The following is a 14,356-nucleotide window of genomic DNA, read 5'->3' on the forward strand; positions in this document are numbered from 1 at the left end:
TACTAACCTATGTTGTCTAATTATTATGAAGAGAAATGGGGCTTGGATGAGGCATCCTATTTGACGGTAATGAGCATCTCATTTTATATATGATATATACACAACACATCATATATACATGATACATCATGTGATATGCGCTATATATGCTTATATATGATGGATGTATATAGTACGTGCCTGTGTATGCTGCATATATTTTATCTCATCACTTTCTTTGGGATCCCACTGGTGTCACTGGATCCCACTGGTGTCACTGGTGTTCTTTTACTTCCCTTTGACTAGACTAGATTTTTAAAACATTATTTTTAATTCTTAAAAATAAAGGCAAGGTAAGATGTTTTCTCAGGACATATGCACTAAGGCACCAGGATGGGGGGATGACTCAGAGTGCAAATTAGTCCCACCACAGGCAGCCGTGAGCCCAGAGAAGCAGCCTCCGTTCCCCAGGCCTCCAGTTCGGCATCGGTAAAAAGAAAGGCTGTATTTGTAATGATCTTTAAGGTCTTTCCTGCTCTGTGGTCTCATTACTGCATCTTCAGGGAAAGGTCAAATCTCTTGTTTTGGCCTCTAGGACAAAACCGAAATCAAAACCAAAGAAAGCATCACCCACGGCAAGAAAAGTGAAGCCCCAGCACACCACGAACTGGCGTTGGCTGACCCAACGCACACTTTTTCTTCCTCTGACACTGGACTTGCACGTCAGCTAACACTTGTTCACATGTCCTTCAACACAATATGGCAAAACTGGATAAAGGGAACGCTTAAGCTAGTTATTAGATTTCTGTCTAATCTGTCCACCTGCTCCACAGGAGGACATTTTAGCTCTGTTAGGTCCTACATTTCACTTGAGTTTCATGATTACATAACCAGACCCAGTCGTTCTGTTCAGTAGAGTAAAACAAAGATACAAAAACAAACAGCATCAATAAATGAATGCTATCTTCTTGCTTTTAATTACTCTTTGCATCTTGCAATTGGCCAATATTATTAGAAAATAACAGAATCTGTTAAAAAATGCTTTCCAAATCCAGAAAATATGAAACACGTTTATTACCCCACTTGCTCCATTGAAAAAAAGTCTTTTTACTTTGATAAAATGGCAACCATAGGAGCTGTCCAAGAGACTATATGATGGGGATTACTGATGTGGAGAGAGGGAAGGGAGAGAAACGCATCGACAGATACTGGGAGATACAGTCTTGGATTTTAGTCTCTTAGCTAAGACGCTCGGAGCGCTCCACCAAGACACAGTGATCAGAGCTTGGGTGATTTCCCATGGAGCATGGGGAGGCCTTGATGGGAGGCTGATCCCCTTGATGTCTCCTTGCCTCTAGGGTCCATGAGTTCCAGTAGCTGCTATACCATCTCCTGGTTTCCCAGAAAGAAAGGGCAATGCCAAGCCCAAGCCTCCTGCCCTGACTCCACCGCTTCCCTTTTGTCTATATTTTTGTAAGATGAGACAGGGCAGGACAGCCCGTCTCCTTTGCTTGTCATTCATCTGCTCACTTAATAAACATTTATTCACTGAATTTTATGTGCCTAGAACTGAACCAAGCAGTAGAACATTGTAGTAGGTCAGGATGAGGTAGGAGGACAAAGATGGCCATGGTGTAAAAACACTCAACCCGTACCCGTGCTTCAGAAAGAAAAGATGAAGATTTGGTTCCTTTTCTAGACCAGCTGAGCCTCATTTCCAGTCAGAAATTAAACGAATGGTTTTATGATGCGTTCCCTTCATCATCTTGGACCACAGGAGATTGACATTTTAATGGCAATACGAGGGCTCAGAATAAAACTACCTTTTGATGACATATTCAACTAACGCTGAATTATAACAGAACCTTGGTGGACATGCATGTGACATCCACATAATTAGAGGACAAATTATTTTTTATTAGTGCTACTACTATTAATATAAAATTAATTTATACTCATGGACCACTGCATGTGAAGCGTTACAAGCACAGGTAACATCCTGGCTCTGAGAATCACAAAGGCCAATGCAGCTGTAACCTGCAGCTGGCTTCCTTTCCCAGCCGCCTTCCTCTCCTCCCTACAATCCCTTCTTTCTATTGCTTTTCATTTAATTGTATCAACTCGGGAGAAATTAAACGGCAGGACTCTGTGACAGACACAAGGGCTGGGGAGCCCTTGAAGTCACTAGAGATAACCCCAGGGGCAGCTGTGCATAATTCTGTAGCACCTGGTGTGCCTTCAGGGGCAATTCTGTCAGCAGCAAGTCAACCCTGGATGCTTCAGGGTCAAGGGTAGGTAAAGTGGTGCAGGGAGCTTTATGTCACTGCTGTCCTTGTTCGGAGAAGCAGAATTTGACTGAAGCTGTCAGTTCCATGAAAGCTCATATAAGCTGGAGATGGCTCAAACGGCCAGCTTCAGAGTGGGGAATCACCTGTATTTTCACCCGGGCACACACTTCCCAAGCATAGCCATAAGCCAAGCTCTGTGCTCGCTGCTGGAACCCAGGCGTCTTGGTGTAGACACTGAGGGGATTTCAGGGCTGAGGGTAGGTCAGTCCCATCTAGGGCTGGCTGAGTGATCATTATTAGAGCATCACCTGGGATCTTAAATCCTTGTCCTAAATTTTTTTTTAGAGAAAAGGGACTTTAGAAACAGGTGGCATCTAGATGCCCTGGCTATTAAGTAGCTCAAAGTCTGTCTGGTATTTTCCACCAAGTCCAGATCAATTAACCATGTCTTTTGTACAAACTGCTCCCTTCTGAAAAGGTTTTTATGGGTTCAGAATGCCCATTACCTTGTTTTCTTTTGTGCCTTTTTGTTAAGTTCAGTTTTTTTCCTTTACTAAAGTGCCACTTTTTAATGATCACGTCAGTTCGGTGTTTCTCAGCTGGAGCAAATTGCTGTCATTTGTGTCCCACCACTGCCTCGGGGCATTTTTTCTTTCCAGTTGGTCTTTAACCTAGTAACATACTTTTCTGTGTCTACCCTAATGGCATCTTGGTGATGATAATGGGCAGAGGCTTAATTAAGAAACATTATGAATCATACAGTTCAGTCTCTTCTAGTGTGTACGAATCCCTAAAGTGACAAGGGGGTTTCCTTTTCTTTTGTCCCTTGCAGTCTAAGTCCTTCCCTTGTTTGTGCCTCACCGCCACCAACGTCACTCTCCATACGTTATTTCTCAGGTTTACTAAAAACAGCATCTTAGGTGAGCAAAGCCCTTACCTATTTGCCAATCCCAGGGCACCTTCAACAGCTCCTTGTGCTCCATTATAGCTCTGCGATTGAAAGAAAGCACACCTGATAAGCAACGCGTCCTACTCCTTTTTTCACTTACCAGATTTATACAAATCATGAAGCAATCAATTGAATTTCAAAAATTTCTCTGGATCACACAGAGGCAAGTCTCATTAGGCAGCCCAGCCCAAGGTTTATCCCTGCAGGATCTTGTTTGGTGAGTGAGCCAGTGGGCATGGTGGAGCACAGACCCTCCGCAGTCCTTCTCACCCAGCCTGCCTCTAGCCTCTGCTTCTTCTTGTTTAGATGCTTTCTCAAAAGTATATGGCGAGGTTGCAGGTTTAATCAGTTTTCTGATTGAGCACTCCTCAGGGCAGTGGTTCTCAAACTTAAATGTATAAAACCGCCACCTGGAGAGCACGTTAAAACAGTTTCCTGGACTTCCCAGGTGGCGCAGTGGTTGAGAGTCCGCCTGCCGATGCAGGGGACGCGGGTTCGTGACCCGGTCCGGGAAGATCCCACATGCCGCGGAGCGGCTGGGCCCGTGAGCCGTGGCCACTGAGCCTGCGCGTCCGGAGCCTGTGCTCCGCAACGGGAGAGGCCACAGCGGTGAGAGGCCCGCGTACCGCAAAAAAAAAAAACAACCCAAAAAACAGTTTCCTGGGCCCCATCCCTTGAAAGTCTGATTCAGTAGATCTGGGTGGGGCTCATGGATGTGTGTTTCTGACAAGTTTTCATGCGGTGCCAGTGCTGTTGGTCAGAGAACTACACTCTGAGAACCACTGTTCTGGAAGAGGGCCAGGAGGGGAGGCGCACGGCTCCACCGGTGTCCCTCTGGTTTCAGTGTGCCCTCAATGTATCCCGTTGGCCAAACACTCATATGCCACTTCCACTATTTTGGCAGCTGTGTTTCTGAAGGGCTCTGTCAGCTCTAATGGCCTATGGCTGAAGCAGATGAGCGCTAGATCTCTGAAGATATTTTTTTGGATCCAAGAATAATAATCCTTAAAATGAGCCATCCATCTACAAAATGTTGGTTAGGAACAGTTGAACTAGGCTATTTCTTTTCCTCTTACAAGCTGACGCACCAAATTTAGGAACTTTAAAATGCCAGCATGCTTTCAAAATGAACCAAAAATAAATCTTTCTTAGAAAGTCTTCCCATGTCCTTGCCTTGTTTGCTATGGAGTTTTTCACCTGCATCTCAGGACACCGAAGTTTGGAGGATTCTTGGAAACAGCCTATTTGCAAAACCAGTTTAAAGTGATACCAAAATAGCTTCCATAAATAATTTCAGACACTGCCCCAGTACAAAGAACTTACTTTGTAGAAAGTGATTTGGTGAAATCAGAATCACTTGCTTTGCAGAGAGGGATTTGTTGAAATTAGTCTGGAGGTTATACTATCCTTCTTTATCTCTTATGTGAAACTAGAATCCACGGCCTTTATTGATGGAAAATTATGCTTTGTTTGACATTTATTCTTGCAACAACTTCTGAGGCCTAGTCAGTGATGACTTATATGTTCCAATGCCAGAATTATTGCAAAATTGTTGTTTCTGACTTTTTGATGCTTAGTGAATGCCTGTGTTATATCTTCACTCATTTAAGGAAAATGGAAACACTAAATTTCTAAGAGATGAATTTGTTTTTTGTTTTTCGTTTTTGTTTGGTTTTTTTTTTTTGGCCATGCGCACTGCTTGTGGGATCTTAGTTCTCCTACCAGGGATTGAACCCGAGCCATGGCAGTGAAAGTGCTGAGTCCTAACCACTGGGATGCCAGGGAATTCCCTAAGAGATGAATTTGAAATATGGTTCACTTGTGCAAATCCATGGGCAATAAAAGAAAAAAATTTATAAAAGGAAAATTTAAACTATGAGTTTTCTAGTGGTGGTTACTAGTAAGACTAGTTTACTGGTTGTCAGTAGTAAACAGAATGCCCCTTTTTGGAAGCGCATCAAATCATGGCATTTACACTTAGCTTGTCTGTTTCTCTAAGTAAAACCTCCTTGTCTGGTTTGGGAGAATCAATGTACTTCTCATGTATTCTTGTAAATTATCTTCAAAGTCCATTAAATACATCCATTAAAAATTCATTTAGTTTGGGGATAATGCGGCTTCCGAGTAGCAAACTTTGGTCTCTCTTGCCTCGCGGCCTCGGGGTTTGGGGCCCCGGGGAGGGGACCGCGAAGGTCATGCTGGGGCGGTTCCGCGCGCCGCCAGAGGAGGCGTGGCGGGCCTTGGGGCTCGTTGGCTGCTGCCTGCGGTGCCGGCTCCTCAGCACGGCGAGGCAGCCCCCGCCCGGGTCGTCAGGACCAGAGCCAAAGGGCGGCGGAGACCCCACGCGCCCCTCGCAGCCCCGGGTGAGTGCACACCTGGAGCCCTGCCTTTGCTCGCCAGTCAACCCTGCGTGCCCTTCCCATCCCACTTGGTCATAACCTCAGAAACCACTCGGCCTCAAGTTGTCCTCCACTCCGCCGGTTGACCTCCCTGGGTCACAGAATCTCATCCCGCATTTTCCTCCGGTTTGCACGGACCCTCAGCGGTAAAGAGAACCTCAGAACCGACACCCTCTCCACGTGGTTAGATACCCGGGCTTGGATTTTAGTTAGCTTTTGCGCCAAGAAAATAAATTTCAGGTGTTCTAAGCGTGGGGGCTGGGTCTCAACCTTAAGTTTCCCATGATTGAAGCGCGTCAGAGCATTTTTATTATTTATCACTTGGCTCTCCCTTCGGAGGTCTGGTGTGTATATGCTGAAATTGAGCACATGTGGGTCGTAGTGGCGTGCTGGATATGCCTTTTTTCTTTGGTTTCTCCCGGGTTCTAGTTCTGACCCCAAAAGAACTTAAGAGCCATTAGGCTCTAGTGATAGGCAAGAGAAGTGGTCTTCGGAGCTGGGGGAAGGTTAATGAGTTATTTTATCTTGGGACTTGGAAAAAGTACAAAGAAATAATGATGCAGTTTGCAAGACGTTCCACTTTTAGCTGTCTTCTACTTTGGCTTTGTTACTTTTGGAAGCCAGAGTTAGGTTGACCTCCTAAATTTATTTGGTTTATTTCTATGTATTCTCAATATCAGCACAAGCAGGTGATGCCTTGGGGTTTTTAAATCAGCATTGGGATCTGGGTCACACGTGGTAACGATCATGGTGCTTGAGCCTTGGGGTTTTTAAATCAGCATTGGGATCTGGGTCACACGTGGTAACAATCGTGGTGCTTGAGCCTTGGGGCTTTTAAATCAGCATTGGGATCTGGGTCACACGTGGTAACGATCGTGGTGCTTGAGCCTTGGGGTTTTTAAATCAGCAGTTGGGATCTGGGTCACACGTGGTAACGATCATGGTGCTTGAGCCTTGGGTCTTTTTTTTCCACATGAAAAGAAATCGGCTTAGGGAACCTTCCCTTGGAAAGAAGCGCCTTTGTAATTGTGTTAGGAGCCCAGATGCAACTGCATCCCCAGAAACTTTCAGTATTTTCTCATCCCAAAGTAACGTGAAACATGCTGTCCGTTTAACAAGATCGAGGCCTGTGTGTAGGTATCTTCAAAAATACTGTAATAAATTTAGTGTGATTAAAAAAAAATTCATTTAGTTTGGAAGAAATTTACTAATAAAGATATTGAGTTTTTCAGATTTCATGTGGGAGGTTGGTGACAGGTTTCTACCTTTGAGTTTTGTAAAATAAAGCAAACAGCCATACCCCAAATGAAAAAAAAATTGTAAGAATAAGCTCTAAGAGTATCGACTGACTGAATTTCTAATTTTTACTCACAACTGAATTCCACTGAAAAATGCCCCGAAGAGTCCAATCATTCCCAGGAATTCCACTCGGCTCAGGGTTCGGATGATGTATTCTTCCCAGACGTTAGAGATACCGTAGAGCGTGGCTCCCCCTAAGACCAGAAGGTCCCCTACCAGCTTATTTTCCCCTAGGAACCAAAAAAAAAAAAAAAAAGAGGAAGCTTTATTAAAATTTTCCTAAGAAGAATTTGGCATCGGCAAAATCAGCTTCCTATGCCTATTCTTTTCTGACATTTTTATAGACGTTCTTCTGTATTTTGCCAACTGAGATTTAGTAAAGTCCATTTGTGTGTGCTTCAGTTATGCTGTGATATAAAAAGTTTGCCTATGTCCGCAACAAGAAGTCTTCCCTAGCTAAGAAAGGGACCAGTTTCTTCTAGACTGTACCCTCTCCATAAAGCACCATGTCTTCTGTCTGAGCAAAAGGGATTATGGGTTGAAAATTTCAACTCCCCTAAAGTAAGTAACATAAGGGTGAAAATATATGTAATTCATTATCACATTAGTATTTTTCTTCTTTCATAAAAATATCTATTTGTTCTAAATTCAATTTTGGTTTCTGTCCAATCTCATAAATTCTGTACCTAGCTATTTCCTATACTTAGGCCAACTCTTTCCACTCCAGGAAGTGTGAAGCTAGGGAAGGACAGTGGGAATCAGCAGCCAGTGGCCTCACGGTGGGCTTGTACCCAAGAAGCCTCCAGCTGTGTCCTGTGTAGTTGGCTCATGGGAGCTCAGCAGACATGCAGCTCTGGGGCAGAAGAAGGCGGGATTGGGAGGGCTCTCTCTCCAGCGTGATTCTAAGGGAGAGACCCACCTTAGAGTAGCCTTGGATTTCCAGATTAGCTGGAACAACCTAAAACTGCAGAGCCAGATGTTCACTGTACAGTTGGGAGCACTGCACATTCTCTAGGAAGAGGTTTCACGTAAAAGAATCTGGGCTGGGCTTGGGGAGAGACCTCTTCACTCACGTCTTTGTGGTCGCCCCTGGAGACACATTTACTCTAATTAGTGTCACTTTTTCTAAGACAGCTTCCCACTGCTGGTAAGAATCAGAGAGAGAAAAGATACCCTGAAAGGCAGGAGAGCTTGCTGGAGTTCAAGGGAATGGAGCTGAGAGTCTGGAACTGCGAGGTCTGGGAACCCTCCCGGGGCTCATGGGGAGTGGGTGGCCCAAGAACATGAGGAGGCTCTGATAAGGAACCAGACCTCATGGCTGTGTCCCTGGGTGTGTCTTCCAGGGAAATGAAGGTTGCTGTTACAGAGCAACCTGATGAATCTTTTTTTATGTGTCAGCTAGAAAATCATGACAGAGCTTCTAATTTTAAGGAGTTCATTTGTGGAATAACCCATAAAGTAAAAAGTATCCATTACTAAGACTATAAAATTATAATGAACATGATTCAGTCACTTTTCAATAAGGACCCATTTCAGAATCTTGTGATGACATGGGGTCATTATTATGAATATCAATTATTGTTGTATTAGTGAAGTGTGGAAGTGCTGCTCGATAGAATTCTTGGTTACATGAAATTAATTTCATATGAATGGATTCAGGAAAGTTAAATATAATAAACTATTTTAATAGAACTTAGGGAAACATCAGTCCATCTTTTAAAAGTCCTAAAAAGAGGCCACACTGTTTCAATGAATAGTCTCAACAATATTTTTCAAACTCCACATTTATATCATTATGGTCTATTCTGTTAAGCCTTTGACTATATGGAATCTACTCCCGAGTACTTTGAATTTTCACCAATGCAGTGATAATTATTGTTAATAACGATACAATTTTGTGTAACTGCAAGTTTAGAAGTATTTCCTAAGTTATCGGTAACAAAGTGATTAAATATTACTTATTAAAATTTTACTAATAAGTGTATTTATCAGTTTTAAATCATTTGAAAGTGGGTACCTATACATATAGCATGCATGAAATCTTAGATGATTAAATATAGTTAAATTAACTAGGACATGATTTTATCCAACCATACTGTATAATGCAGTGTTTGATATAATATTTTGTACCTACAATTCGTATCTAGTTGACTGGAAATTACAACATATTACTCTATGTTTCGTGCCCTATTAATGCTATAGATATCCGACATGGTAGAGTCAATTTCTCTGAAAGTTCACGGGGAAAATTATATCTAGCAAGTGTGTCATTTACATATGATTGAAACCACAGTGAGTGATAATGATTTGCAAATTTGGGGCAAATGTACACATCTGAAGTTATAAGAAGTTCATTCAACCCAGTGCCTTCTTTCTCTCCTCTGAATTTCACACCATTGTCACTGCGTATGGCCCCCACTGCACTTTGCTCCACGTCTATTATTTGTTAACTTGCCTGTCTTCCCCTTCCTGTTTTCTTATACAGTAGGGTTGAAGGGCCTACTGTGACTTACTTCGCTTTATATTCTCTGCGGTCCCTAGCACAGATCCTGGCACATTATAAGTTCTCAATAAGTGTTTAAATGAGTTGAGCCAATGGAACAGGTCTTAATACATGTCATGGTAAAGATTTTGAATGGTGACATCTTTCAATTCAGGTAGATGTGGGTTCTAATCACATCTCTGTCACTTATTAGTTGTTAAACATTGGGCAAGCTATAGAGTCTTTCTGACTTGTGTTTTCTTAATTTAAAATGAGGTTATGGCGAGGATACCGTAAAATAGTGTCAATAAGATTTAAAAATGCAAAATAATGTAAAATGCTTAACATAGCATCTGGCACTTATTAAGTGTTCAGGAAATGGTGGTTAAAAAAGAGTGAATCAATCGTTCCCTTTGAATCACCACCTGTCTGTTTGGGTTGGCCATTTCTCATTTTGGATTGCTTCTTAGTTCTAAACAACCCAGTCCTGACTGCTTTGCAAGAATTGGTTTTCCTTATTAGATTTTTGATGAAGTACTAGAAACACCATGTTTGGAGGGATACTTCTGTCTGTGTGGTTGTGGGAGGAGAAGAGGGAATATTATTTCAAATCATTACTTACCACTATTTCAAGAATAAATGGTGAATTATAGTATTCTAGAGTGTTGAAAGACTGCTAATGCAATTTATGAAAATGAACCCAACTCACTGAATATTTTTGAGTTTTAAATACGACCAACTGCTTTGTTTTCCTGGGACTCTCTTGGGTTTAGCACAGAAAGTCCCACTTCTGGGGAAACCCTTCCATTCTGGCCTATCTGGGACAGTCATTCATCCTAATTTACTGCAACTGAACAATGGTACCTTTCTTACATGAGTCACAATTATGGAAGAATAAGTATTAAGTGGTGTAGCAGAAAGATTTCACATCTAGGCCACACCATTTGGTACTGGTGTGTACTTGCACATGTTTCTTATCTTCCCTGAGCCTTGATTTCTTCAGCTGTAACGATGAGAAAATACTTTCTTTGCATAATTAGGAGGATTAAATGAGATGATATACAGGAACGTGCCTGGCACCAATAAAATTGTCACTTTAAAAAATTATGTTTAATTATCTAATTCTTTGAAGATGTTTTCTCTCTTTTGAAATAAATATAAAATTATGTCTGGTAGTAAAGAAAATGTCATTATGGTTATCTAACATCTTTGATAAGTGAACTATAAGATGCAATAAATGTATTATGGTAGAAAGAAGATACTTTGAAGAGCAAGAAATACATTTTATGATAAGGATCTATTTTAATTGAGTTTTATCTTAATCTTATTATTTTCTTACCTCCCCTTTTATATCTATAAGTTTTCCAAGGAGAGTAGAAATGTCATGGAGAAATCTCTTTGGCCTTATTAAGTCATTTTTACACCCTCCAACCTCTATCATATTCTCAGGAGCCACTTTATTGCACGCCTTTCCCCCATGCATCAATAAATGCAGAGCTGGTCTCTCAGAGGAGACTTATAATGCTGGAGGAAGGTGGCAAAGAGGGAATACACATATTAGTCCCACCGATTTTCACTTGGAAAAAGACAGCTCCTTTCAGCTGAGCTCAAAGGCATGGGAGCACCTATAGTGGATGACCCGTTGTTCCTGAGACAAGCATAGAATTGGAATGTAAGTGTTTTTGTGTCTGTCCCACTTTGTAGACCATTCCACAGGCTCCAAGGCAGAGTCTCCACGGCTGATATCAAAAGTGCTTGAGGACAGAATTTTCAAAATCCTAAGCTAAGGAGAACCGTGGACTAAGCAATATAAAAGGGACTAGGTCGGTCATCTTTTCCTGATACAGTGATGACGATTTAAATCGGGCTGAATGCCTGCTTAAAGTTCTGGTGAGTGCCTGAAGGATTTTAGAAAAGTTCCGTCCCTGGCGAATTAATGCAATTGAACCAGCTCTACGGTAAGAGTGGTAACAAATGGAACATTTTTGATAGGGATGCACACAAAGATTATATTGTCCTCAAAATCAGTGTTATTTTCTTTTTTCAGGACATTTTATAAGATAGCTTAAATTGCTGCCTAATTTAATATTTTTGTAGCTGTAAAGCATGCCCAATCATTATTTTGTAAAATGAGCCCTTGGATCCTAAATTTGGGCTGCTGTCAGGACATTATGCCATGTAGTTAGGCACCATCAGGTGAGCACGGAAGGTACTCAACAGTGATAAGACTTAATTCTGTTAACACTGGTACTTCATATGTTACAACAGGAAAGATGCTGTGGGCCTTAAACAGATTCACACGGACAGATAAAACACCACTCCAGCATGTTTCAGCTGCCCTGCACTCTTTTTAAAAATGACCACTTTTGAAAGACTCCCAAATGGACTTATTTTCTTTTTCTTAAATAGTACTAGTACCCCTTTCCTAACGTTTCAATTGAAATCAAGAAAACATTTTTTACAGGATTAGTGAATACAACCTAGTGAAATCAATTCAAATTTGTTTAACATTTTGGGTGTAAATATTTAGATTTATAATGACAATTGTCTTCCTTGACTATGGATACAAAATGATGGCCAGGGTGAATGGCTAGAGCTCAGCAAAGCAAAATTTTCATAAATAAGGGTACATGTTGCTGTATTTACACAGTTCAAGCAAAGCTGAGAAAGTGTAATTAAATTATGACTTTATAACAACTGGGCATGTTGTATCAGACAAAAATATTGTCTGATTGGTCCAAAGAGATGATCTATATTGGGATCATGATGGGTATAGAGCAAAAACTAGCCTTTTCATGTAATATATATCAATATCACATGCAACCACTATTTCGTAGAACAGAATTTGGGAAAAGCTGGCATAGGTATTTTTAGTCCATCTGTTGTGTTGGGGACTGATTACGTTGTGTAGGCAGCATATGGAGAGGACAGAGGCTGTCTCTCTTTTGCTGTGTTGTATCTTCAGCTCCCAGCAATGTGGGAGAGGAAAGGAAGCCTGCCCAGGAGGTCAGGAGACTTGGGTTCTAGTCTCAGCTCTGTGACCTTGGGCAGCTCACTTGGCTTCCCTGTGTCTTGGAGTTTTTGTGTGTCAAATACAAAGGAGCCGAACAAGGTCCCTTTCAGTCATAAAGTTCTGTGGTGCAACTTAAAAATATAAATAACTTTCATTTCAGGTATTTCTTATGACCTAGTCTCAAAGAGAAATGCCCCAATTTTAACTTTTTATCTCTAATTCCCTAGAAGAAAAGGCAATTCCAAAACTACAGGAGAGTAGGTACTTTCTATACTATTCCTGATGTTAACAAAGAACGTCATTTTTTTCTTGCCCCGAAACCTCTGTAACTCAAGGATTTTTGGTGCATTTTAAAGAATTACAATGCTTTAAATGTGGTCCTCTGGAAAGCATTCTGGATTAGGGCTCTTCGGAAGATTGATAGCAATTTAATGAGTAAACCTTGAAGCCTTGTAGGTCTACAAGATAATGACCTGTGACTGTTGCCTAAAACTTCCCCACAAATACACCAACAAAAAACATGCATGAGGAGACTGCACTTAGCTCTCCCTCATAAAAGTATCGAGAATTCCTAATCCAGGCTCCAAAGTTTAAATATCCATTCTTAAGCCTGTATATCTACCTTCACCCAGTAGTCTGAAAGCTCAGTCTTTCTCTGACGCGGGAGAGAAGGCGTTGGCGGGTGGGGTGTGGGGAAGGTCCCTGTGGCTCGGGAGTGGCCTGACCCACTGACACCGTCTCTAACCAGCTGGTCTGGATCAGGCAGCTTTGACCCCCAACACATCCTCCAAGTGGGTCCTGACTTTCAGCTTTAAACACCATCTGAATGTTTCTGAGTTCCTGTAGAATGGGCATGAAAGCTGTATTTTGCTTCCTTTGTTCACTAAAGAAATATGTATGAACACCTCCTATGTGCCACTGTCCTAGGTGTAGGGGAACAAACACGAGTTAAGACACAGACAGTAGGAAGCCCAGGTTCCTTGTTTCCACCATGAACCATGAACATTCCACGTCTTGCCTTGGTCTCACCCACAGAGTCAAGTAACCCGGTGAACACGGAGACTCACCTGCTCCCTGATGCCTTCCCACAAGCACATCTGCGCCCGCCATGCATCCCATTCCCAGGATGCAGACGATGATGCCGAGGAAATGCACAGCCTTGTACCGGATCAGCAGGAAGAACCAGGAGAGCAAAATCACAACCGGGATCACAAAACAGTCCAGGAGCTACAGGGAGGGAAGGAGGGAAGCAACAATAGGGAGTTCAGAGGGAAACTTTCCATATAATGGAAACTGTCAGAAAAATAAGTTTGCTCTGTAGAAAGGGCATTTCCCCTGGATCTGTGTTTTTGGGTCGACCCAGAATTGATGCAATTAAAACGACTCTGAAACAAATGCACATGAACTTTACTTAAACACCCCCCAGCTGTGAAGAAAAGGAGAGAAGGCGAATCAATAAGACAGGCTGGTGGTGAAGATTCTCCTGCCCCTGTGGTGTCAGGGCAGCTTGGCATCCACCTTCCTCAGCACCCTGGCCGACTCCACAGGGACACTCAGATGTGGGGAGAATAGACGGAACCATTTTAGATGGTCCCAGCACTCTGGGAGTAGATCTGGGAATGGGAGGTGAGGGGGCAGAGGTCTTCTAATAGTTTATAAATTATTAGAATCTAGGCAAAAGTTGCACTTAATTTCTCCCAGAACTTTCTCCCCCCTACCAATAAAAGTTACCTTAATCTCTCTTTGAAATTTCACTCTTTATAGGAAAAAAACTGCTCTAAATGTAAATGCAAATATTAATCTCAAAAGTTTATAAATACTTTAAAAATACTGTATAAAAAAAGGTAAAAAGGAGGGAGAGAAAAGAATGAACAGAGTATTTAAAAAATCTTTGACTTCATTTCCTATATATTTTGTGCAAATAGTGAGATTCCACCTGAAATGGAA

At 41.9% G+C, this 14,356-nt stretch overlaps 1 protein-coding gene across 1 annotated transcript in view; it reads right to left on the minus strand.

Moving 5' to 3' along the window:
- The window catches only part of SLC35F1 (solute carrier family 35 member F1), a 412,454-nt gene that overhangs the window by 31,712 nt on the left and 366,386 nt on the right, over positions 1–14,356 (minus strand). Inside the window, exons 4-6 of the mRNA XM_065888978.1 lie at positions 13,477–13,636; positions 6,988–7,144; positions 3,205–3,257 (exon numbers count right to left, since the gene is read on the minus strand). Coding sequence (XP_065745050.1) covers positions 3,205–3,257; positions 6,988–7,144; positions 13,477–13,636 — 370 coding nt within the window. The remainder of the gene's footprint in view (positions 1–3,204; positions 3,258–6,987; positions 7,145–13,476; positions 13,637–14,356) is intronic.

This window comes from Phocoena phocoena, chromosome 12 (genome assembly GCF_963924675.1).
Source record: "Phocoena phocoena chromosome 12, mPhoPho1.1, whole genome shotgun sequence".
Taxonomy (NCBI): Eukaryota; Metazoa; Chordata; class Mammalia; order Artiodactyla; family Phocoenidae; genus Phocoena; species Phocoena phocoena.